Genomic DNA, 25,011 nt, shown 5'->3' on the forward strand with positions numbered 1-25,011 from the left:
CACTCTTAAAAGAAGGTTATTTATAATTAGGTGACATCAGAGACGCTGGCTCGCATTGGTGCTGGAGAAGGGGAAGAGGAAGTTGAAGCCATTGAGTTGAGGGCCCCCGGAGAAGACTTTTTTTTTCTGTTCCTTTTTTTTTTTTTTTGTGTGTCGAAAACCGAGAAACTGGGACGCCAAAACCTGTTGTGGAATGTGGTGGGAGACGGGTTTTTTTTCTTCGCTGTCCTATTTCTCGCCATTAACAAGATCGCACTGGCCTGCTTCTGTCGGGGCATGAATGGCCTGTGCAACCCCCCCTCGCTGTGTACATGCTACACTCTTCTGTTGCAGTATAAATTAAAGGAAGTTGGGGAAAGTAGGAGCATGTGCTCTACTTTTACTGGTTTTATTAAACTAAACAACAAATACGTGCTCTTTTAGCATATAACCCAAACTGTATAAGGCTAAAAGATCTGTAACATTTAACTTTTTCGACTCCCTCTGCGGCGTCGACGGGGGATCGGATTGATGTTGTTGACTAAAGCGAAGACGGCAAAGTTGTCGTCAGTCAAGGAAGAACTTGATATTCACTCTAACGAGTGACGCGAGATGTATACGCGACTCGGCTTGAGTCCTTTGAAGTGATGCATGAAAATAAAGGTGTCGTGTGAAACGAGAGTCTGGCGCAGCAGTTGATTTGAACAGACTTTATCGCCGCCGACAGCCACAACACGTCTGACCTGACAAGCTGATCGACATCTCGGCATCCCACCATAATCGAGACAGTCATTTGAAATAAGGGCAACCGCGGATCAGACACAGATGGATGGATGTACGGAACATAATGTCCTCCGTCAAAGGAAGGAAGGAAGGAACAAAGAAAGAAGCAAGAAAGAAGGAAGGAAGGAAGGAACAAAGAAAGAAGCAAGGAAGAAAGAAGGAAGGAAGGAACAAAGAAAGAAGCAAGGAAGAAAGAAGCAAGGAAGAAGGAAGGAAGGAAGGAAGGAAGGAAGAAGCAAGGAAGAAAGAAAGAAGCAAGGAAGAAGGAAGGAAGGAAAAAAAAAGCAAGGAAGGACAAAAGGAAGAAGGAAGGAAGGAAGGAAGACGCAAGGAAGAAAGAAGCAAGGAAGGAAGAAAGAAAGAAGCAAGGAAGGACGAAAGGAAGAAAGAAGCAAGGAAGAAGGAAGGAAGAAAGAAAGAAGCAAGGAAGAAAGAAGCAAGGAAGGAAGGAAGGAAGAAAGAAGCAAGGAAGAAAGAAAGAAAGAAGCAAGGAAGAAAGAAGGAAGGAAGGAAGGAAGGAAGAAAGAAGCAAGGAAGAAAGAAGAAAGAAAGAAGCAAGGAAGAAGGAAGGAAGGAAGAAGCAAGGAAGAAAGAAGCAAGGAAGGACGAAAGGAAGAAAGAAGCAAGGAAGAAGGAAGGAAGAAAGAAGCAAGGAAGGACGAAAGGAAGAAAGAAGCAAGGATGAAGGAAGGAAGAAAGAAGCAAGGAAGGACGAAAGGAAGAAAGAAGCAAGGAAGAAGGAAGTAAGAAAGGAAGAAGCAAGGAAGGAAGAAAGAAAGAAGCAAGGAAGGACGAAAGGAAGAAAGAAGCAAGGAAGAAGGAAGGAAGAAAGAAGCAAGGAAGAAGGAAGGAAGACGCAAGGAAGAAAGAAGCAAGGAAGGAAGAAAGAAGCAAGGAAGAAGGAAGGAAGAAAGAAGCAAGGAAGGACGAAAGGAAGAAAGAAGCAAGGAAGGACGAAAGGAAGAAAGAAGCAAGGAAGAAGGAAGGAAGAAAGAAAGAAGCAAGGAAGAAAGAAGAAAGAAAGAAGCAAGGAAGAAAGAAGAAAGGAAGGAAAGAAGAAAGAATGAAGCAAGGAAGAAAGAAAGAAGCAAGGAAGAAAGAAGGAAGGAAGAAGCAAGGAAGGAAGAAAGAAGCAAGGAAGGGGGAAGGAAGAAAGAAGCAAGGAAGGAGAAAGGAAGAAAGAAAAAAGAAATAAGCAAGGAAGAAAGAAGGAAGGAAGGAAGAAAGAAGCAAGGAAGGAAGAAAGAAGAAAGAAAGAAGCAAGGAAGAAGCATGGAAGGAAGAAAGAAATAAGGAAGCAAGTAAGAAAGAAGGGTAAAAAGTAGTTTGTAGTCCATGTTCTCCACTTTGGTTCAGACTGAAATAACTTGCTGGATCGGTTGTCATGGAACCTTTTTTACCGGCATGTCATTAAAATTCATCCCCTTGTTGTTGTTGACATTTGTCATTTTGATGAGGTTCCCGTCAGCCTGATGGTGGATCTACGAGGCCGTAATCAGAGTAAAGAAGAACCAACGTGTCAGATGGTTTCAAATTGGACCAATCGTGGAGCCAGATACAAAGTCACATGTCGACCGCGTCCCTGAGAATATCAAAACTAAATCGCATCAATAATCCATCCAACAGCTCCGAGAGTTGAGCATCAGGGGTTTAGCAAAGGCATTACGGTTCATCCCCCGAGGGACATGAACGACTGGACCGACATCAGCCTCATGGATGGATGGAGAGATGTTCCACTGATGAAGTGACATTGTTGACATGCTGGCGGTGCAAAGGTCAGAGGGGGTCAATCCTCGACACGCCATCTGTATCCATTCCAAATGCTCTCCCCAAAATGTCTTTGGCGAGAGCAAATTACAGTCGTAGTGCATATGTACGTGTTTCTAGGAGGTTTGCATTGGATACCATCTAATTTAAGATTATTATCTTTTTTTAAATTATTTAATAATCCTTGCGATCCTTACTTTTTTAATTAGTCCCTTTGGTGCATCGAGGTGATTGCCGAGGTCTTTGCGCACTTCATTTCCCAGGACTCACCTCTAAGGGCGTCTAATATCGAGACTTTCAGTTGCTATATATATATATATTTTCTTTTTTCTGTTGTAGATAATTAATTAAAGTAATTTGCTACATTAGTCGACTCTTGACAGCTAATATAAACATGTCTTCCGCAACAGTAAGACTCTCTTAATTTTACGAGAGCTCGTCCTCTTATCCGTGCACTTGTTACAAGGACAGGCAGCTGTGTGACGACAAAAAGGCAACCGGTGAAATGTGACAGCCGCGGTGAAAAGATAGTGTGTGTGTGTGTGTGTGGGGGGGGGGGGGAGGGGGTTGCCTGTTTGCCAATATATACATAAATATAGTTATGTACCTCTCCAGCATCGAAGGCATCAAAACCTCATTGTGTGAAAACTCCCTGCAGTGAATCCTCGACAAAATACCACCCAAAAAAACCAAGATGAATGTTGCCGACTGCGACAGCTCAACCCCACTGCTCGTTCCCTCGACAGAGGATACGCGAGGGCAAACTTTTGTATTTTAATCCTTTTTTTGTTTCCCCTTCTCCTCCGTACCATCAGGAAGAAGAGCTACGGCAGAGCGGAGAGGCCAAATATCAGCACCTGAGCGAAGACCTGCACGTCCTCATCGAGGTGTTCGCCCCGCCGGCCGAGGCCTACGCCAGGATGGGTCACGCTCTGGAGGAGATCAAGAAGTTTCTGATACCCGTAGGTTCTCCACACACACACACACACACACACACACACACACACACACACACACACACACAGGGAAGTCAAGGGTACAACAGGAATAAAAGAGCGCAGGAGAGGATTCCTGCATGGGCCAACCTCTCCTTGGCAGCAGCATGCAGCAGGGAGCTTCTTTACTCTCCCCCCATTCATTATGGATGATCTCTACAGTACTCAGAGCTATGATGATTTACATCTCCCCATTAATTATCAGCATGCCCCCCCCCCCCCCCCCCCCCCCCAACCCCTCTTCCGCATTACATCTTCCCACCGTTCCCATAAAACATATTTATGGATAGAGCGGACACGTGACAATCACATCGTGGTTTTTAAATGTATGATTAAGACCTATATCCGCACGTTAATTTAGTGGGATGAAGCAACTCTGTGAGAAGATGACGGCAAATGGGGTCGCGAGGATTTATTAACGGCGGCGATGTGAAATGTGTCGGTTTTTTTTTTGTTGTCGTTTTTTTTTCTTCCCGCAGCCCCCAGGAGCAGGCGGTCAGGGCGGTACTGTAAAGTGCATTAATTATAATATTCACGGGGCTGGAGCCCTGGAGATAGAGGACGGGTAATTCGATGCGATGTAATTTGAAAGCGAGTCCGTTGCTGTCGGTGTGTGTGTGTGTGTGTGTGTTTGTGCGTGAACGCCCCTCTCTCTCTCTCTCCATGTGTGTGTGTGTGTGTGTGTGTGTGTGTAGGATTACAACGATGAGATCAGACAGGCGCAGCTGCAGGAGCTCACGTACCTGAACGGCGGCTCGGAGGATGCCAAGGTGCCATCGGTGAGGGGCAAGGCCGCCGCCCGGGGACGAGGGACACCTGTTCCAGGGCCTCCGAGGTACACCTGCCTCCAAGTGTGTGCATGTGTGTGAGTGTGGTATTATTTACAGTTCAGGAGCTACTGGAAGGCGGCATTTGTACAGTATCCAGTTGCATTCTTCAGAGGTAATGGTCTGTCTGGTCCCAACAACACCATCCTTTTGTGTTGGGATTATGAATACGAGACATGGACGTCACATTAAAGTCTTGCTTCTCGAGAACTGGGCCAGGTTTACTCTGTTTACTAGACGTCGAGAAGTTTTGTTGGCCCTCAAGTTAACTTAAACCGTACCTATACGGTCGAATGGGTCGAAGGCAACCTGTTTTATATGTTTTATTCATAATCTACATGTTCACGCTGATAGAAAACAGTTTGAACGGGAGATATTTAAATAAAACTTGAGTCAAACAAAGGGGGTTCCTGTTTAATCACCCCCCTCGGGCCGAATCTGAAGCAGGAACTACGAAGAAAGAGGCAGAAAGCGCAGATGATTGGCACGAGACTACAAACCGACGCTTTTCGTTCAGAGTGGCGTCGTCCGCTGAACTCGCCGGGCTGCTTTTCCGTGCGCCAAGAGAAACCCCAACTGCCAAAAACACACACACACACACACACACACACACACACACACACCTGATGTAACGCTGGCGGAGCCGTCGACACAGCTTTTGGAGACGATTCAATCCGAGGGACTTGTCTCACTCTTTCATGATCACTCCAGCCACACCTCTTGGCTTCCATCCATTCATATATATTTTACTCCTTGCCTATTATCCCGATGCTGCTCCAGCTGAAGCGATCTCTCCTTGTTCACTTCATCAAATGAAGCGAGCCTCTCTGTTGCCCACATGGGGGCCGAAGCGCCATCCGTGCATTATGGTGCTGTTTTTGTTCAAACCATAAGTCACTGGTGTCGGCCAGGGTACATCAGACTAAAAAGATTAAACACATTATCTGGGGCCCACTGGCTAGAGTGTTCTCTGCTCCCCGTCTCTTATTAAAATGTATGTTACATTTTTGTTGCGCATTACGTTTTCGCAATAAAGTTTCCAGTGAGCCTGCGTCAGTCTGTGTGTATCGAGGCGTTCAGACCGGTGGATGAGATTTAAAAAAAATAAAAATAAACATATAGGAAGGAAGGAAGGAATATCGGTCTTTCCGTTTCTATCCGTCTCCCTGGAAACGTAATTGGGAGTGCGGCGCCTTTCTCTCCTCGCCGCTGCACCGCTCCACATGTTCAGCGATGTCGTTTATCGTCCGCCGACCGGCGTTCACTTCGAGAAAAAAAAACTCCGTGCAGTAATTTTCCTCAAACTGCAGTCAAGACACCAGCTTGCTAATTGAACGTGAAATAATGAATACAAAAAAAAGCCAATGTTTATGCTTTTTCGCCTGAAATCCTTTACGATAAAAAAAGGATCACGGGACTGAAGAGACACCAGAGTGTCGACTTCCACGACCGACTGCCGGATTTAAAATGCATCCACGTGAAAAAAAAAAAAATACGGAAACTTGAAGGCAGTTTAGAAGAGAGAACGGTACATTATGAGGTACAGTATGAAATAGCGTCTCTGGATTACAATGCGGCGGTTGTCTCGACCAGAGACGATCAACTGAGTTGGTTATTAGACAGGTGGAGCGTGTCTAATATATATATATATATATATATACTTCTCATCAGCACCTGGTGCCATTAAACTAGCGCCTCCTGATTGATCTGGTTTCAGGAGACATAATTGAATATGGAGCTTCTGAGCAAAGGGACTATTGTTCCTCTCACTGTGATTTAGGCAGTTTACATTTGGTGAATGTTATAGTTTTTTCTACGCCGCCGTATTTTAGCTGAGACGAGTATTCATGTGTGCCGAAACAGGTCGGAGGGGCCATTAAGGGAGCAAGTAGCTTTAATAGAAAAACAGAAATGATAGTAAATAGTGTCTGGTAGTACACAGTGATGCAAAGTCACATTTGCATAAAAGCCTTTATGTTTATGCAAATGATCTCCAGGAGATGCTCTCTCTCTCTCTCTCCCATCTCCTCTCTCTCTGTGAACACAAACTCATTCCAGCTCCTCCGAGACCTCACAAGACTACAGAGAAAATAAATAAATAAATACTCACGGCCATTAAGAGAACTTTTTAAGTTTCTCCGCGTCAAACGCAAAAGAGCCTTTTGTTTGTGTGTTTGTTTGTTTTTGTTTGTAAAAGAAAACACTTCTTTCATCAAGATTTCTCAAGAGAAACAAGGTTCACCGAGACGCTGGCGACACCGTCAACCGCGTTTTAAAATTACGCTAATTATAATTCGGCGTGTGAATCTGATCCGACATATTCTCACGTGATTCCTTTGGATTGTCGCTCCGGATCGACTCATTGCAGCCGTCACATATTCCTCTTTTGTCTTTTCCCTTTGCGCCGGAGGAGAAGTTAAAGAGGACTCGACCGCTTGACGGTGGTCCAATTTCTATCAAGTAAAACATCCTCCGTCCGTCCCCCCTTTTTTTTAGTCGGGAAATTAAGAGAGACTTCCCTTTTTCTCCCCTCCTCCTGACCCAAATCTGTGATGTTCCACCAGACGATAACGGAGAAAGCAAAAGAGAGATAATCACCGAGAGAGCAACCTGTTTTTCTTCTTCTTTTTTTTTTTCTAGTTAACTGCTTTTAAAAGGAGGCTCAGAAAGACTGGCTCAAAAAAAAAAAAAAAAGCTCAAACAACACATTACCAAACCACAAGGTCGGACTGCCTTTGATTTCCACACAGACTCCGGTTGTTACGGTGGTATTTCATCTGGACGGCGCCGCGTATCCGGATCTCGCCGGCTTCATGGGAATTATGCCCCGTTTACCGTAAACATTAAAAGGCACAATCAAACCCCACAAACTCACCAAAAAAAACAACATTCACGGTGAAAAAGAATCTCCTCGACATCCATCATCCATTTTTTTTTTTTTTTTACTTGGCAATTCAGCCATAAGACATGGCCGTGTGTTTTTTTTTTTTGAGTAATGGACGTGACTCACTCTTTTTCCTCGACTGGAGGAAACTCGCCCTCCGCCCTCGCTTTTTCCTCCGTCTCTCCACCTACACACGCTGAACCGGCCCGCTGAACGTAACGGATGCATCGCTGCGGTTGCAGCCGCTCTGGACCGCGCAGGATATTATTGGCGAGCTGGAGTTAAAGTAGACGAGGCAGCTTGCCTCCAAACATGATAAATTACAGCGCCTCGCCGTAAAGACCCGGGGATGCATCGGCGTCTCGTATTCACGTAAATATATATATATATATATATATATATATATATATATATATATATATATATATAACACTATCCATGCAGTAGTGTGTTGTAATGCTTTAAAATCAACATGTTGTGTAGAAAGAGGATATACTGTATGTTACCTGATCCATCCATGTACACATATTCAGACCTGAAGTCAATAGTTTCTGCTCTTTCCTCTAAACCCCCGTGCGGATGTTTGCATCTTTTTCCTCAGGACCCGAGGAGGAGTTCCCCCACTGCATGCAGCGGTGCCCCGGGGAGCAGCACCCAGAGGAGCCCCGCCCATCCGGGCTCCGTCTTCCAGAGGGAGGGGCGTTCAGAGGGCCAGAGGCGCCCCGCCGACCGCCGGGTACCGGCCGGCTCCTCCCGTAGTTCAGGACACGTATGGCGAATATGTGAGTATTCGTCAAAACTTCCGTGTTTCAGGTGTGAGGATTTTTTTTTATCTCACTGTGAAGTGGATACTAGAGAGTGAACTTGTTTTCGGGGGCTTGTGGGAACCCATTCATCATTCTTTTGTGGCGTTCTTACAGACGAAACAATCTGTTCATCTTTATTACCCCGCAGTATCAAGACATACAATTAGGAGTCAACAATACGTTTCCACGACTAAATCGATAGCGCAGGGCTGTTGCAGCAGCAGCGCTGGACGATACCTGAGCTCCGGGTACCCCACGGTCCACCGATCAGCTACCAGCTGGGGACTGAGATCACTCTCGTCATGTGTGAGGCAACATCTTGCTCGGCTTGCAAAATTTAGCAAAAAATGCACTGAATTATTATTTATTCATCAATTCAATTCATTATCTTCCAATATGAAATGCTATCCAATTTGATGCTTTGAAACCACAGAAATTGCACAAGGAAAATACCACATTTGCCCAATTGAACACGGCTTGCCGTATAAACCACACCCATTAGTGTTACAGGACGACACCGACTACGCGTAGAAGAACAATGTACCGATGTATCAAATCAATGAAAACGGCTCCGAGCAAGATGTTTGAGATATCCACGATAGCAAGCAGAGTTCTTGTCTTAAATGTATTCATTTCAATGTTCAATCTCCATTGCATTGGGGCGGCATCACTTTGTGCCGTTGCTCTTGAGAAAACATGTCGTTTCACGAGATGGGTGAACTAAAGGTGTCCACAAAATATGCACAGCTGCTTAAACATCCATATTTAGTGCTGTGTCTCGTGACACGAGGAGTTAGCAGGAGTGTGAATCTTTTTGTGATTTGGTCTCTTAGCTCACCTGCAACCCGTGTGTGTAATATCAACAGCTGCCAGAGATGAATATATTAGGCTTAGAGTCGAACTCTTTGTACGTTTGCCAAGAGAGTCCCCCAGCGGCACCGTCAAGCCAAGTTCCCCCCCCCCCCCGGGACTCTCCGGCATTCACGTCGCATATTTAGCAGATAGAAGGAGAGGTGGTGGCCCTGCGTTGGAAAATTGTCCCCGGCAGCCCCATACCTAACCACATCTGACAGGTTTATTCAGAGGTTGCAATTTAAATGCGTGGAGGTCGTAGAGAATGACTCCTGGACCAGCTGTTCCCCATCATTGTCACAGTTGTAAACCGCACCCCGCCTTCCCCCCCCCCCCCCTGCACCCTGCACCTGTGTATCCGGGTGGAGAAGGAGAAGAAGAAAAAAAAAAAAGACTCCCAACATCTGTCGGATGATAAATTCCAACCACATCGCTGCAAATTAGAGGCTGAATGAGTTTGACTCTGTATCATCAGAATACATCACCATCCCGGGGACAAGTGTTCTCCGTCGGGCACGCTGACAAATAGGCTCTTGTATTCATCAATGATTCTCTAATATATATATATATATATATATATATATATATTTTACAGTTGTTGCCTTCATTCATCACTGCTTAACGTTCAATCTCATGCACGCTGCCATTGTTCTCTCTCTTCGCTGTGAGGCGTTGCCCACGGGCCAAAACATTTGTTCAGCTGGAGGCGTCTTCGTCGTCTTCCTCCTCGCTCCTGTTCACGTTAAAAGCAGCGGGTTACTTCCTGGTGAATTTGTCACGATGACGCATCGGGTGCACAGTATGACTCTGAATCCAATTGTTAGCGAGTAAAAAAAAAAAAAAAAAAAAACAACAACCCAGAAATGCTATTACCCCGTGGATCTGGTCCTGGCAGGCCCATCAGTCTTGAACGGTTACCGTGATTGCAGCCAAATCTCATTTTGTGTAATTCATTAGGTGCATTGAGAGGCTCTTTTCTTACCTGCTGCTAATCCCATTGGAGAACAATTAGACATGATGTAATCCCCCCTTCTCATTGCCGAGGTATCAAAGTAGCAGAACTTCCCTTTCATGTTAATTCTAGAGCTATATGTAAGCGCGTTTGTTTCTTCACACAGACGCTTAAGTCTTCTGGGTGAGAAGACACAAAAAATGTGCGATGCACGTGGGTTGGCATCGGTTATGTTCCATCCTCCGGATACAGTGATCCGTTCTCGTGTCGTCGCATTAAGAAAAGAAGCATCCCCCTCCCCGCATGTCCAGCCCTTTTGGAGAGCGAAAGCATTGTTAATTGAATCATGTTCTCCGTGCCGCTGTCCTTGTAGCAGTTTTGATCTATACTGGGTGTAATGATTGGGAAAGTATTTCAGATATAGTAATAAAGGAGCTGCATCCAACGACCAGTCGCGAAGATAAGATTGAAACCCATCCACAGGGGACAAAACCTGCAATTTGTAATAATTGCTTCTCCTGAAAAATGTGAATCATCTGTAATTTCCACTAAATTAGACACACACATATATATATATATATATATATATATATATATATATATATATATATACAGATTAAACTTTAGATTACAGGAACTGAGACAACGAAATGTTGGTTAACATCTGACCAGAGCAGTGCAATGCAGATATAATATACAGTGGATATGTATAAATATATATAAACAGTATGTATAAACAGTAACTATTTAAACATTAAAGTTGAGGTCCAAGTGTCTATATGTAGACATTAAGGTGCAAGTGTGATTGGGGGAGGGTGTGGGGAGAGGTTGGCGATGATGGAGGGGGGATGGTGGGGGCTGTCAGCGTGGTGCAGAGGTGAGGGTGTTGACCGCTGAGGGGAAGAAACTGTTCCTGAGCCTGCTGGTCCTGGAATGAAGGTTCCTGTAGCGCCTCCCAGAGGGGGAAGGAGGGCAAACAGTCTGTGGCTGGGGGTGTGGATCTTCTTCAGTCTCCTCAGGAAGAAGAGACGCTGGTGTACCTTCTTGACCAGGGTTGAGGTGTTGAGGGTCCAAGAGAGGTCCTCGGAGATGTGGACACCCAGAAACCTGAAGCTGGAGACACGCTCAACCTCCGTTGATGTGGAAGGGGGCGTGTGTGAAACGTTTGGTCTTTCTGAAGTCCACCATGATCTCCTTGGTCTTTGCGGTGTTGACGGCAAGGTTGTTGTCGGCGCACCACAGCGCCAGTTGCCGGGCCTCCTCCTCCCTTTAGGCCGACTCATCGTTGTTGTTGATGAGGCCGAGCACCGTTGTGTCGTCTGTGAACGTGATGATGGTGTTGGAACCATGTACAGGCGTGCAGTTGTGGGTACACAGGGAGTAGAGGAGAGGACCCAGCACACAGCCCTGTGGAACGCCACACACTGTACATATTGTATTCTCATATTTGCCATCCCAGCAGTATTAGATGGCAATGTTGGTTGTTGGCTCAGCGGTGATTTGCCATAAAAAAAGTGGTACATCTATTCATGGTACCCAGAGGATGAATCAGGAGCTTAATTTATTTGTAATTATACAGTGAACATACTTTAAGGTCTTTGTACAGATATTCATGGGGAAGCAGAGGGTGAATTATAATGACTATAATGATCCCCTGACATTTAAGGTCCTATGTTAACTCCAACACTTTAGTTGATGAGCAAACGTCTGCAAAACGAATGGCATTTTCATTCAGCCTCGGCTATACTTCCAACTCAGTGCTAATCTGAAGATTTTAGCATGTTAACACGCTAAATTATTGATTATTATCCCTTCATGGAACCACCTTACTGCAAATGTTGGAACCCACTGTTCGGATGTGCGAGCTTTGCATTTTCTCCCCCCCCCCCCGTGCCTCAGTGACTCTGCACAGGATGAGCAAGAAAAGACGAGTGCAGCTCCCTGCATCGGAGGCGGCGACGGCGATTTTCATTTTCCAGTGCATTAATGACACGAATCCCCCCTGATAACACTTGACAGGTGGGAATAAGCTTTATTCAAAAACTGAGCCCCGGATCAAAAACAAAAAGGTGGTAAAGTAACACTGAGGAAAAGCGAAGACATTTGTCAAGTGTGCACAGGTTTCGTGATACTTCAACTTGATGCATGGGCCAACTTTTTTTTTGGCATCCTCAATCTGATAGCTTGAGTATTATTTGTATTATTTTTACCCCTGCAGAGGAACAAAAAAAAAAAGAAAAAAGAAGCTCCAGCACATTACAGCCTGTTCAGCGTTCTGAAAAATGCTCGCAGGACGAGCAAAATAAATGACACCGAGCTTTTGAGGGAATTTCTTTTGAGAGCAAGACGGACGACCGAGGGTTACAGATACTGCCTTTGCTTTTTGTTTTTCCTTTTAACAACATCACAGGGTCTTATTTAGCTTTCATCGCAAAGAAAGTATGCGAGGCGAGACTTTTTTTCTTCTTCTTTCGAACCAGATGGCATCCTCCCGAAGTCATCCGGAAGAAACGTGGCTCTTCTCCTGCTTTTGATTTGCTTAATTTTCTCGCCTTGTTGTTGCTGCCGCGCATACGCGGACCACGCTGGGAACGCCTCGCGGTCGTCTACAAAGTTCATAATGTGGAGGACGGCGAACTCATTTGGATTCAGCGCAGTGTGCAAGGGGGAAGAAAGAAAAAAAAGAAAGCCGTCTCTGGGTGTCAGTAGCACGCTATCTGTTACGCTGGTATTGTGGTATTGCCGCTGTTGTAACATGCAGTGCCAGGCCCTCTTGTTAGTCTTCTGTGGCCTCGGAGGCCAGTCCTTATCTTTTAACAACACGCCTCTCAGCCATCCACTGGCATACAAATGAAAGACTCACTTAGGAGCTGCTAACCTCCCCCTCTGCCCCCCCCTGCAACCTCTCACTTGTCACACTAATCCCGTTTAGTGTTGGAAACACAGCGCTGTCGCAGCATCGTCGCGCTATTGTGCTCTCCGAGATATTTTGGGTAAATGGTATATCAATACAAACACATCGGATATTATAATAGCTTCGCTCACACTACCGTCACAGCTCGCTTTCCATTTTAAAGCTGTGGTTTTTTTGGTGTTTTTTTTGTCAGACAGCAAAGAAAAGAGCCATTTTCCAAATGTGCCGGTGTGATTTATAAACCGAGCATGTTCCTGCTCTCAGCGAGCTTGTAACTCAATTAAAGAGTATAAGAGTATAGCGGCTCTAATATATGGCAATAACATGCCGTTGTTAAATAAAAAGTTTAATCCGGGCCCTTGATGCCAGGCGGTGTTGTCCAACGTGAGCGGACAGCACCTTGAGAGAGTCGTCCTCGAGACGTCGAGGAGGACTGAGCGCTAATGGCACGTGGCCGGTGCCGAGAACTAATCGGGGCATCTAGTCCAGGTTTAAATCGGTTCTGAACAAGGGGGGATGTCGGTAATGTGAGATGGATGCTGCAGCTACTTGTAATGAAATGTCTTTTAACCACCGAGAGAACAGTCCCCCCCCCCCCCCCCCAAAACTTAATTTTCACATTTCCTTGCTACCTTTTTTGATATTCATGGTCCCAGAAGATTTATTCATTTGTAATCTTTCTTTCTTGCCACCTTCAAATGTTTTGTCATAATAAGCTCATAACATCGGCCTCGCGTCGGATGCGTTTTTTCTAATCTTCAACTTTCAATTTATCGTGCCTGACAAACTCCTTTCCGACCGTTGTCTGGACGCTGAGCCTCAGTGGCTCCTGATGGTTAGCCCAGTGCTTAGCGGTAGCTTTCCACCATTGTTATGCGAGTGTGTGTGTGTGCGAATGGCTGAATGAAGGGTAAATTGTTGCAGCACTTTGGATAAAAAGCCCTTTAACAAAAGATTCCATAGGAGAAAAACCCAGCGTGGCTTCTCTGTCGAGTGTGTGACGGGTCACGTGGCCAACAGCTATATTTATATCATGTGGACAATATGAATTTCATAAAGTAATGAAAAACACAACAAGGTAAAGTTACTGGACTTTACAGTTCCGAAAAAAGCTATTATTATTTTCTTTTCAACAATAATAAAATGCTTCAAGAGTATCGGAGCTACAGGTTTCTATCGGTGAGGAAAACAATAAAAAAAGTTATTTGCATCAACACATTCCTTGATAATAGGAATATATGAATAAATGTATACACAAAAACACATTGTTATTTCTTATGCAGAAGGAATTCGAATGAATTGAACCATGGTAGGAATGAAACGCGTTCAAGGTGAAGGAGAGAGATGTCGTCATCTCTGCCGCGGACTGAGATGCGTATCACTGATCTGAATAAATGTGATAAAGGTTCATGATATCAGTGTCTTATAAGACCGGTGCAGCCAACACACCGTTGAGTACTCGGCACTAAAAGGCAAATATGATCCTATTATGCAACCAAGACGTTTGGTCCCGAGACGTTTACACGTTCCTGAATGTCAGGCTGCTAACTGTCGATTGACTTTATTTAGAGATGCAGTACATGCATAATGTATACGTTGTCTTGTATTGTTTTCCTGTAACATAAGTCATGTTTCATGAATGAGCTTTTGAAACCCAAGTTACCGAGATACATGTTAAAGATGTTAAACCGTGTGGGCAACGTAACACGTCTTATCCTTTTCCCTTCGGCGGCCTCATTTACTGTCGGCGAGCATATAGTTATGGTTTATATATTTTATGGGTAAAAGACAATGTCTTTGCACAGATTGTGACCTTCCTCGTGTGTTCCTGCGCAAAGGGAAATGTTTCACTTGACAACTGGGGCTACGCTGGTTTTGCTCCTGTTGAGATTCTCATCATTCAATATTCATAACCGCGCTCATTTATTCCAGCCTGCAATAGGTATAATAGAGACAACTTTTTTAAGACTATTGAATTATAGATGATCTCTGGAGTTTTTGAGATAAAAAACAGTCGCGTTTCCGACAAAAACATTTAAATTTCAAACGCAACGCATTTATTTTTTTCGTGGAAGCTGGTTCAGCTTCAAAGACTGAAGCTGTGCCTTTGAGCAAACACTTCACGTAGCGTTGGTTATGTTCAACACTTTTGAAATAATATTAACAATTCATAGATAAAAATGCAGCTGACGGTAACCTGATGCCCATACTGTAAATACAGTAGACTACTACTTACTATTCTACTCTCTGTGGGTACCTTGCAGATTCAGTTCTGACTCACAAAATCAAAATTCAATTTGTCATCGAACTGTCGAGAATATAGAATTATAAGCTCCACCTTGAACATTGTGATGATAATGATTGAATTAAACTTTTCTTTAAACATGTAATGCCCCAGTAGGTGGCCAGTGATATAGCATGTATAGCACTGTGTTTACTTAGCCCACCCTTCAGAGCAGTGACCTCAAACACAACAATATAATCTTGCCACTGGTAGTTTTTATTGTACAGATTGCATTAAAATGTGCATTATTTCTTATATGTTCAGTATTCCAGGACTACAAGCGAAAACTACCAGATTTCTTTTAAACCCATGTCAACGTTCCTTCCTGAAAGGAAGTGTTTTCTTTTAGATTGCCTTGTCAAGTCTGTTCTTTCCACAAATCCCTCTTAATGTTTCATTAGGCAGTAAAAAATGTTATGATTGGAAATAGCAAATCAAAGCCTACAGTTTGATCTGTTAATAAGTGCTTTTCATTACATCCCTTTGGAGAAAATTGCGTTTTTGTTGGTCCTCGCTGCTCCCACCGATATGAAAAGCTTTCCGAGGGGTTTAATATGTTCGAGCGTACAAGTTGTTGACTAAACTTAGTCCTTCGCATCGGGGATGGGGGGGATTGCTGACTTTGGAAAAGCTCCTGTAACTGTGGAATTACAAATGCCAGGAGGGACTTTCAATTCCCCCCCTGAGCCACTGTAGACAAATGGATGGACCTCCACAATAAAAAAATTTAAAAAAACACACCTCCCACTCACACGCAAAACAACAAAGCAAATACAAACAAGTCTTAAAAAGCCACCCGATGACCTGCCAGGTGTAAGAAAGCACATGGCGTGTGTTTTTTTTACCCAGAAACAATGAAGCACCACGACATCCGGGTCTCTAGTTCTACTTGTACTCAGTTGTACCCTTAGTTTTCTGGAGGATTAAAAGATTTTTTTAAATCAATCCAAATGCTGTCATTTGGAAAACGCATGTTTCTAATCAGGAATTAGGTCCTTTAATAAGAATATGGACGTGATGAGCGGGGCCAGATGGAATTAGCCCGAGAAGTGTGCGGGGGATGAGAGATTTGTCGTTAGGGGTCGACGCCTTTTGTGGAACACAAATCCCATTTATCCCAAATTAGGACGGGTGCGGCGCTGGTTCTCTTTGATGTTCCTCTTGGCGGGAGCCCGGGTGGAGTGCAAGAGAGAGAGAGAGAGAGAGAGAGAGAGAGAGAGAGAGAGAGAGAGAGAGAGAGAGAGAGAAGGCAGATTGCTGGAGCACAAACAGATGTTCAAGGCTCATCCTTTTTGAGGTGCTGATGAAACATCGCCACAGCGAGAGTCTTTACATCTCAAATCAGTCGGCACAAAGGGGGAGGGGGAGGGGGGCGGGGTGGGCGTTACGTCGACAACAGTTTGACATACATCTGCGCTCCCGTCGAAGGCTTCGGCGCGTTGCGTATGTGTTGTTAAAAACTTCCTCGTAAGCGTGTTTCCTAGACAGTGAAGGAAATGTCAAAATTAGAATACAACGGTTTCGCTAAAAAAATGACGCTGAAAATTGTTCTTCAATAATTGAACGGCCGCCGAGTGCTGCTCTGCTGGGTTAAATAATTACAAGGGTCCAACACGTGCCTCTTCAACCTCTTCGCTCTACATTTTGAACAGCACAACATCTAACCGGGGTTACTTTTTGTCTCTGTTGCTTCAGGAATATGACGAAGACTACGGAACGACTTATGATGACCAAGGATATGAATCGTACGACAACAACTACAGCAATCAAGGACAGAAGTAAGTTCTGCAACCCCCCCTCCCCCCCCCTTCCGATTTCTTTAAAGCTGTGTGACCCCTTTGCCAAGTCCCGCCCCCTTGAACACAGACGGGCCAATCGCAGCATGGCATCGTGACTCTCAACGCAACGCTTTTAGACTTCCTTCATGTTCAGGCTTGTTTTGTGGATTTGGAGGTCGTCATAGTAACGCTCGTTACCCGGAGAGGATGGAAGTAGATTTCTACCCCGTCTTAAACTTTACATTTCTACGTACTAACCTGTGGAGCACAAGTAGAGTAGGTTAGCACATGATTAACTAGCCTTTGCGCTTCAATGCTGCTCCAGTTACTGAACGTGAGCACATGCTCCTTCATAAAGATTGTAATAACACCCCGTTTCCAACACATTGAGGGTGGGCTGATTAACAGAAACACCTTCACACATCTCTCAACAGCAGCACAAACAACATTCTCCAAAAGGAATATAACATTTAATCAACACCTCTCTGAAACCCGAAGAACTGAACATTATGAGCTTCATGAGAATGCATCTTCAGCTAGGTGTACCTAATAAACTGGTCTCTCAACGTCTAAAACGCAAATGTATGAGCAGCATAGAGAGGGGCAGTAACCCCGCTGCAGTCGGGCCAATTGGGCTGAAGTAAATGGAAGAGGACGTGAGGTAAACTCGAGATTTAGCGAACAGCTGGATTATGGTGCAAAAGCCATTTTCAGAACAGTCTGTGTTAATGAAGTAGTTTGTGAAGTGTGAAATGTTTTAACTGACCTCTGAGTTGTCTTTTAGGATTCAAGACTCGTGAAAGATAACTTCTAATCTTGAATTCCACTCTTTTTTTTTTTTTTTTAAACGATGCGGCGCGTTTTTTTAGAAAGAGTTGAAAAGACGTGATGCGCAGAGAGAGCTCTAATTAAATATTTTTTTTTTTTTTTGGAAATAAAATAAAGCAATAAGCAAAGCGGACTCGGCGACGTACCGGCTCATTACGTTGAACACGGCATCCTTGGTTTTAATCACTTTTTAAAAGGTGCATATTTGCTCCATGTGTTTTTATGCCAATGGGAGAAAAAAAAATAAACAGCCGTAGCGAAACGTCGCTTCATTTAACAGAGAGTCTTACGCAGCTAAATGCTAAAATATTGATTTCTTATATCCGGGGAGCGATGACGCTCGACAATGTCAAAGGCTTTTCTCTCTTCGGTTTGTTGGATGTCGCGCCCGGTTTTCATCAGCACACAAGGCGCCGCCTTTATGTGCGTCTGTGCCACTTCAAAAGGGAAAAGTGACTGTTACGATATTTAGTCTGTCAAAAAAAAAAAAAAAAAGTGGTTGTATTGGCAGCAGCTGGGGGACAAAAAAATGAAAACAGACAAGAGGAGGGGAAAAAAAAAATAGTAAAGAGAAAGAACATTATTCTGTCCTTTGGCTTTTTGTCGATGTTTTCTTTTGTCGTGGTGTCAGGATGTATGTCAACCGGGCTTCATCCATCTTTTGTGCTATCTCTTTTGCAGGGGCCAGATCACTCACACACACTCACACACACACACACACACACACACACACACACACACACACCTCCCCATCCTTCCTCTCTTACACACTGAGGGGTTGTATCTTGCAGTGTTGGTGGTTGTGAGGGGGGGGGTAGGTCCGCCTCAGGAATCTGCAGCTATTTGTTTTAAAAGCTTCCTCTCGAATAATGGTGTGTGTGTGGGGGGGGGGCGGGGTTGTTTTGATGGAGGGGGGGGGGGGGGGGGGGGGCAGCACAGACACAAAAAGAGTCCATCATATAAAGGCTGGAGGCTGGGTCGACTCAAAAGAGATTTTCGTGTCTGTTATCTGGTGGGAAACAAAGCGGCTAATAGGGCCCAGACATGGACGCCTGTGCCTCCAGAGACAGCTGATTCACTTACTTCTTCTCTTATTATTGCGTCCTGTGTCCTGGATTTAGTTGAAAAAAGTTACTGATACCGCGGGCGGACTCTGTGCATGTGCACGGCGGCGTAAGCTTCGTGCAGCATTTTCTGTCATCTGAGCGACCTTGAATTGATTGAATTTTGGCCATAAATCTTAAGACGTAATTGTTTGCCGCGTTCTCTTTGTCTGCCCTTTGTTTACTCCTGCGACCTCCTTCGTGGGGAGTGACGTCCGTAATTGTAAAACGGATTATCCAGTCATTACCTTTAGTTATTGCTTCTTTTTTTTTTTTTTAAACTACGCTGCACTCGATACTGCGACATAATCCCTTCCCTCCATAGCGTCCTCTTCACGGCCGCAATCCTACTTAGCTTCTGGATGGACAAAGGTGCGTCATCTTCACCCCTGATGCCCGAGGAAAGTCATATCCCCGTTCCCGGCTGCATAGGGGAGTGTGTGTGTGTGTGTGTGTGTGTGTGTGTGTGTGTGTGTGTGTGTGTGTGTGTGTGTGTGTGTGTGTGTGACGAGAAGTCTCCTAACAATGTTTCTCCGGGCCTGGAGGAGCTCCCAGTCACCAATCGGAGCTCTGACTGCGTGGCAGGATCTCAGTTTGCTGGAGGATAACAAGCAGAACAATTTACAGTCTCTGAAACAGGCTCTGCCATTCGTGAGCAGGACGGGGGAAAAGGAAGGTTTAAAAAAAAAAAAGAAAGAGGCATCTGCTCTTAAATAGATCGTTATGCTGCATCGGTGGATTCCCCGATACCTTTTAATTACCTCGAAATATATTTCCGTAACACGTGAAATACATTTGGCTATGCTGAGTTACCCGAGGTCATTATGGGGTTTGTTCTCACGATCCTCAGCGGCAGAAGATTATGATAATTTATTCACGTAATTGACCAAACAAAGATTTGCAAGACCCTCTGCAACTGGGTATCTGCAGGATTTCTCAGCAAAAACGTATTTAAAAAAAAAAAAAAAGTACATATATGCAAATATTAAAAGGTAGATCCTTCGTTTCACCTTGTTTTCCTGCATGTCCAAGACTCGTCTGCGTGAGCAGGAAAAACAATGTAAACGTACACCTCGACAAGATCACATTCCTACTCGTCATCCTTCTTGCGTATCATCTCGACCCCGACGATGGACGCAGAGGGGGGGGGCTACAAAAGCGTCGGTATCGAGAGTGAGATTAGAGGTCGTCTGTTGTGAGAACGACCTTTACCTGGAAGAAATATGTCGGGGTTGCAAACTGTCCACCGTTCACAGAGCTGGCTTATTAAAAATGTATCAGTGCGTCGCAATGGGAATCGTATGCGTTGCCCTTAAAACCGTGAAAATCTGTACAACTATCAACTATTACAAAGAAAAACTTCTAATTGCATATGAACAAACTGATTTTAACGTTTTACTTGATTGCATATACATCTATACTGTATGCTTCTATCACTTTATTTTCTCTGCTACAAAATGTAACACTTCCCATTACTTGCCAATAAATGAGAAACACGGCAACCACTGACAAGCGAGACAAGACAACCCGTGTCCTCCACACTGTACACATGCTGTCACACGGGACACACGGAATTGAGTAGTTTAGACTTAATTAGATTTGAAAGGGGAATTAGTCGCTCACAACCATAAGACTTGAGACTTTAAAAAAAAAAAAAAGCCTGGTATGTTTTCAGAAGAGAGCTGACGCTCGGGGGAACCCGGTGGAACCGGGTGGAACGTTACCTCGGCGTGACAGCCGTGTCCGCCAGCTCCTAGATCACAGCGCCCCCCTTACCGTGTGTTTATACAACACAGAGCATCGGGCCATCGACCTTTTTTGAGAGTTTCATCTCGGGAGAGAGCTTTTCGGTAAAGCTGCAGCGCTCCGGCACCAATCAAGCGCCGAGGTCGAGGACGCTGCTCGCGTGGAGAGCGTCTTTTCATTTCATCAGCAGGCGAGAGAAGGTGACGCCTCTGTAGTGAAATGAGAGGGATCGGACAGCCTGTGGCGCGGGCGGCCCTGGCTGGACACTCGGAAAGAGGTCGCGGCGAGGTCGTCTCTCTCTCTCTCTCTCTCTCTCTCGCAGCCCGTGTGCGATCAAAGCGTTATTTCATACTCGACACCTCGGAGACAGCCGGCTGCTGACACCTCGCACCTTTTTCCCTCTCGCATCTCGCTTTGGTACGCTAACGTCGTAGGCTGGATCCGGGAGGCCTCGAGGGCACGAGGAGTAGCTGTGTGACAGGGTTTTAAAGGGCAGTCGCACCCCTGAGGAATGGCTGTAAATCTTAGTACAAGAGACGGGCACGGAGGGGAAAAGAGGAGGAGGAGAGTGGCTGGCTTTCTAAGTTTCATTTCATGGATTCCTTAAAAGAAGCACCCCAAAACTACTGGAGTCTCATCGGCAACACACACACACACCTCTAGTCTATTCAGTGGACAACTTGGGGCTAGTTAGTCGTTTTTACACTACCAAAATACATGTAAATAATATATGAATTGATGTATACATGTTTAATTGCGATGGTCCTCTGTATCCAACACTGAAAATGGTTATTTTGTCTATGCCGAATCTGCCTGTACGCACATTCAGACAAAAGCACATTCTTTCAACAGCTTTGCATTTATGAATCCCCAGATCTCCTCGTGCCTGGTCTCACGGCTCTAGACCTGCAAACTTGCATCAGTGTGTGTTATTTGAACTAGGAGTCTAGAGCCAGGCGAGCAGCTCCGTGAGGCTGTGTGTCAACAAGCCCCTAAAAGTCTTTGTGTCCTGTGCACCTGCAGCTAACGCGTTTGAAGACACTCCCTCAGTCACTGCTTCTTCTTTGAGGTGCTTGTTGCGTCGAGGGGCCCCGTGGCAGACAACACCCATTTAGTAAAATGGGAATATCCAAGTTGTGTTCGAACAGATTGGTTCGTGTTAGCTGTCTGCCTCTGAAATGCCTTACGGTGCTTCACCGTCGCTGGGTACCTAGATGCTCTTTTTAAAAGGTAGACAGCTTGTCAGGATGAGTGACAGGTGCTGTGGCAGGAATTAGACCATCTGAGGGAAGGAAGTGCGGGATTTACACCTCTCACTCTGTCTGGAGACAAAAGATGGCGTATTGTAAGCTGTACGTGTAATGTTCCTGCAATAAGACATAATGTATTTCACAGATTCCCGGAGAGCGTGTCACGGTGTAACAACCCAAACATGTTTCTAAGAGACAGTATTTTCCCTGAAGGAGGATTTTATGTTCCCTAACCACTCAAAAAAAAAAGGAAAAGAGGAAAAGTAACATCAATGGTCTGTTCAAAAGCAGAGAGAAGACTCATTTGTAAAGTTAAATCTTTGCTGTAGGCCATTCTTTCCCTCTTTTGTGACTCTTCAGCAGGGGGTCAGCATTGGAGATAGCTTTGCAATCAGCCATCACACACTGAGCAATCACCAGTGCATCCATAAGAAGGCTTTCCATTTGAAATTATGTGAGCTTCATTTCATACTAAATGGTTGGAAAAAGGGAAGTGGTGCCCCCCCCCCCCCCCACACCCCCACGCCCCTCCAGCCATTTTTATTGTATTGTTGTCTGTAGAAATCACCACTGAGCCGGTGTAATCAGAGCCTTCAGTGGCGCAGTTTCATCCACATTTTACTACTAAATATGAAAAACATTGTGACACAAGGAAGTATCTTTGCTCAAGGATTCACAGTCCAACCTTGTCCCCTACAACGTTCCCATTCAACTACACTGCACCCTCAATAAGTTGAGTTAAAAGTGTGCAATGTGCATTAAATAGGCTAAAAAATAACACGGCGCTGTGGCTTATTACATCTGCAGCCCCTCGTAACGCACTTCTAGGTTTCATAAAATGTCTCACAGAGGACTAGAAGAGTAATGGGGACGTAAGAAAACAAAAGTCCACGAGGGACGTGTACTACATCATTCAGATTTAACACCGCCATCTGTTTCGTGTTGCCCGGGAACGGCGACATCAGTGCTTAAAGACGAAGCATTTACAGAGATGACAGATACGCTGGAGAGGCACGGGTCTCTCTCTACCTGTGGAAAAGTAGGTCTGGAATCAAGACGCCCGATGAAAGAGACGCACGCTCATCGGTTGCGTTTTAACGACCTCTCGAGGTCCACGCAGGGCGGATTTTTTCTTGGCCAGTTGAGGTTTTGGGGGAGACGTCAAACCAGCGTACGCCTTCTGCTTATGAATGTCAAATCAGCAGCTGACCTATTTAGAAAGTCAAAGCATTTTCACACCTGTGACAGCGCTACGTCTGGAGCGGAGATCTAACCGCGCTCACGCTCGCGTTCGCGTTCGTGCAACCAGCTGTGCGCTTCTGACAAGGCAGCGCTGAGATCTTGGAGTCAGCGAGGATGAATGTAGAATGTACGAGGGAGTGGAAAAGGATGTTTGAGGTTAAAGTTTCCTTTTATCTCGTGCTGCCTGGAACTCGGCAACATGTCTTTTTTTTCTTCTTTAAATAAAGGAACCTGGAAACTTCAAATAAAGCCAGTGACTTGATGGTAGAGTTTTTTTTGTGTGGGGTAGGCCCACATCAAGCCACATCAAACTACCATGTTTAAACAAAAAAACAAGCAGCGTGTATTTTCAATTCAATTCAGTTTATTTTGTATAGCCCAATATCACAAATTACAAATTTGCCTCAGAGGGCTTTACAATCTGTACACATACGACATCCCTGTCCTTTGACCTCACATCGGATCAGGAAAAACTCCCCAAAAATAACCTTTGACAGGGAAAAAAGGGAAGAAACCTTCAGGAGAGCAACAGAGGAGGATCCCTCTCCCCGGATGGACAGAAGCAATAGATGTCATGTGTACAGAATGAACAGCATTTACAAAGTTACATAAACACATTACATGAATATGACAATGTATGAATGGAACTCCAATCCATGAAACAGAAGGAGGTAGAGAGGAGGGGGGGCGGGGCATCAGCAGGGCCAATGGGAGGCCGGCTCACCAGGCATCAGACACCTCCAGGTCCAATGGACCCTATGAGACGTGAAGTCACAACGACTCCGGGGAGGAAGCAGAGTTAATAAGGTGCAATGGAGAGATGTAAATGTATCCATAAGGAGAGAGAGAAGAGAGAGGTGCTCAGTGTATCCTAAAACATCCCCCAGAAGCCACTAGCGGCCTCTACCAGCCATGGGGGCTGAGTCGGCAGGAGGTCAATGGCGGCTTGGACACCCAAAATATTAGATTAGATTAGCCTTGGACAGACACCGAGGTGCAAAATCGCTCACTAACGGTCGCGCACACACGAGCGTTGAGCATGATTCTCCTGGCGAGGATAATAACGATCTACAAAGCAAACTGCTCCTCCACTTAAATTGCCCAAAAAAAACATATCCTTTCTGTGATCGTACTGTACTTTTAAAACCGAATATGTGTACTGTGTACCGGCATTTAATAAAGAAAGCTCTTCATCAGTTGGAGCGCTCACTGCACTGCAGAGTGCTGATTGATGGTTCAATGTGCTGTAGGGCAACTGGGGGGCTGTCTCAACTTTTGGCCGCACAAAGCAGAAGTTTACTGGAATCTTTGACCTTCTGGATGTGTCTCTCAAGACTCACCGGTCTCTGTAATTGAAAGGAGAAAGTAACTACATAGAGAGGTTTTGCAGCAATATTGATAAAATGTCACCTCAGAAATTAGAGGCGCCTAACAGCTTTTGTTGCACTCTTTCTCTTTTGTGAAAAGAGAAGGTCTGCAGTGGCAGCTCTCAGCACAGCCAAGTACTATTATTGGTCCTTTCTGCCGTTAGCACCAGAGAAACCTCAAGAGTTAAGTCAAAATGCTTCTTTTTTTAAACAGTAAAAATGAATGCAGTGGGGGAAAAAAATGATGACCGCCTTCAGCAGAATGTAAGCAAGCCTCTGAAATAGTGTTAACGTTGCTGTGCAGCATCTTTGCTTCTCTTGTTTGGATGTTGTTGTTTATTTTTATCGTCGAATATGACATGAACAGGACGGGAAAGCCCGAGAATACCCAATATTTCACATGCTTCCCAATATGTCTGCAAGCACCTGTGAATTGTGGCAAATTGATTTTCTGACTCTTTAAAGATTGATGTTTATGTTGAAGGCGACCTCTCTCGAATACACACCTGCATTTTGGCATTGTGCGAAATCTAATTATTTAGCATCCTGTCAGATCTTGTCTCGGGGTACACAACATGACGAGCCAACACATGCATCCAGTTGCCATGTCTCTCTCTCTCTCTCTCTCTCTCTCTCTCTCTCCCTCCTCTTCTT

The 25,011-nt window shown here is 44.9% G+C and overlaps 1 protein-coding gene across 1 annotated transcript in view; it reads left to right on the forward strand.

Moving 5' to 3' along the window:
• khdrbs3 (KH domain containing, RNA binding, signal transduction associated 3) overlaps positions 1-25,011 on the forward strand; it is a 67,667-nt gene that overhangs the window by 35,617 nt on the left and 7,039 nt on the right. The window contains exons 4-7 of the mRNA XM_034545492.1: positions 3,345-3,491; positions 4,220-4,359; positions 7,837-8,017; positions 16,739-16,821. Coding sequence (XP_034401383.1) covers positions 3,345-3,491; positions 4,220-4,359; positions 7,837-8,017; positions 16,739-16,821 — 551 coding nt within the window. The remainder of the gene's footprint in view (positions 1-3,344; positions 3,492-4,219; positions 4,360-7,836; positions 8,018-16,738; positions 16,822-25,011) is intronic.

Source organism: Cyclopterus lumpus, chromosome 11 (assembly GCF_009769545.1).
Source record: "Cyclopterus lumpus isolate fCycLum1 chromosome 11, fCycLum1.pri, whole genome shotgun sequence".
In the NCBI taxonomy this organism is placed as follows: Eukaryota; Metazoa; Chordata; class Actinopteri; order Perciformes; family Cyclopteridae; genus Cyclopterus; species Cyclopterus lumpus.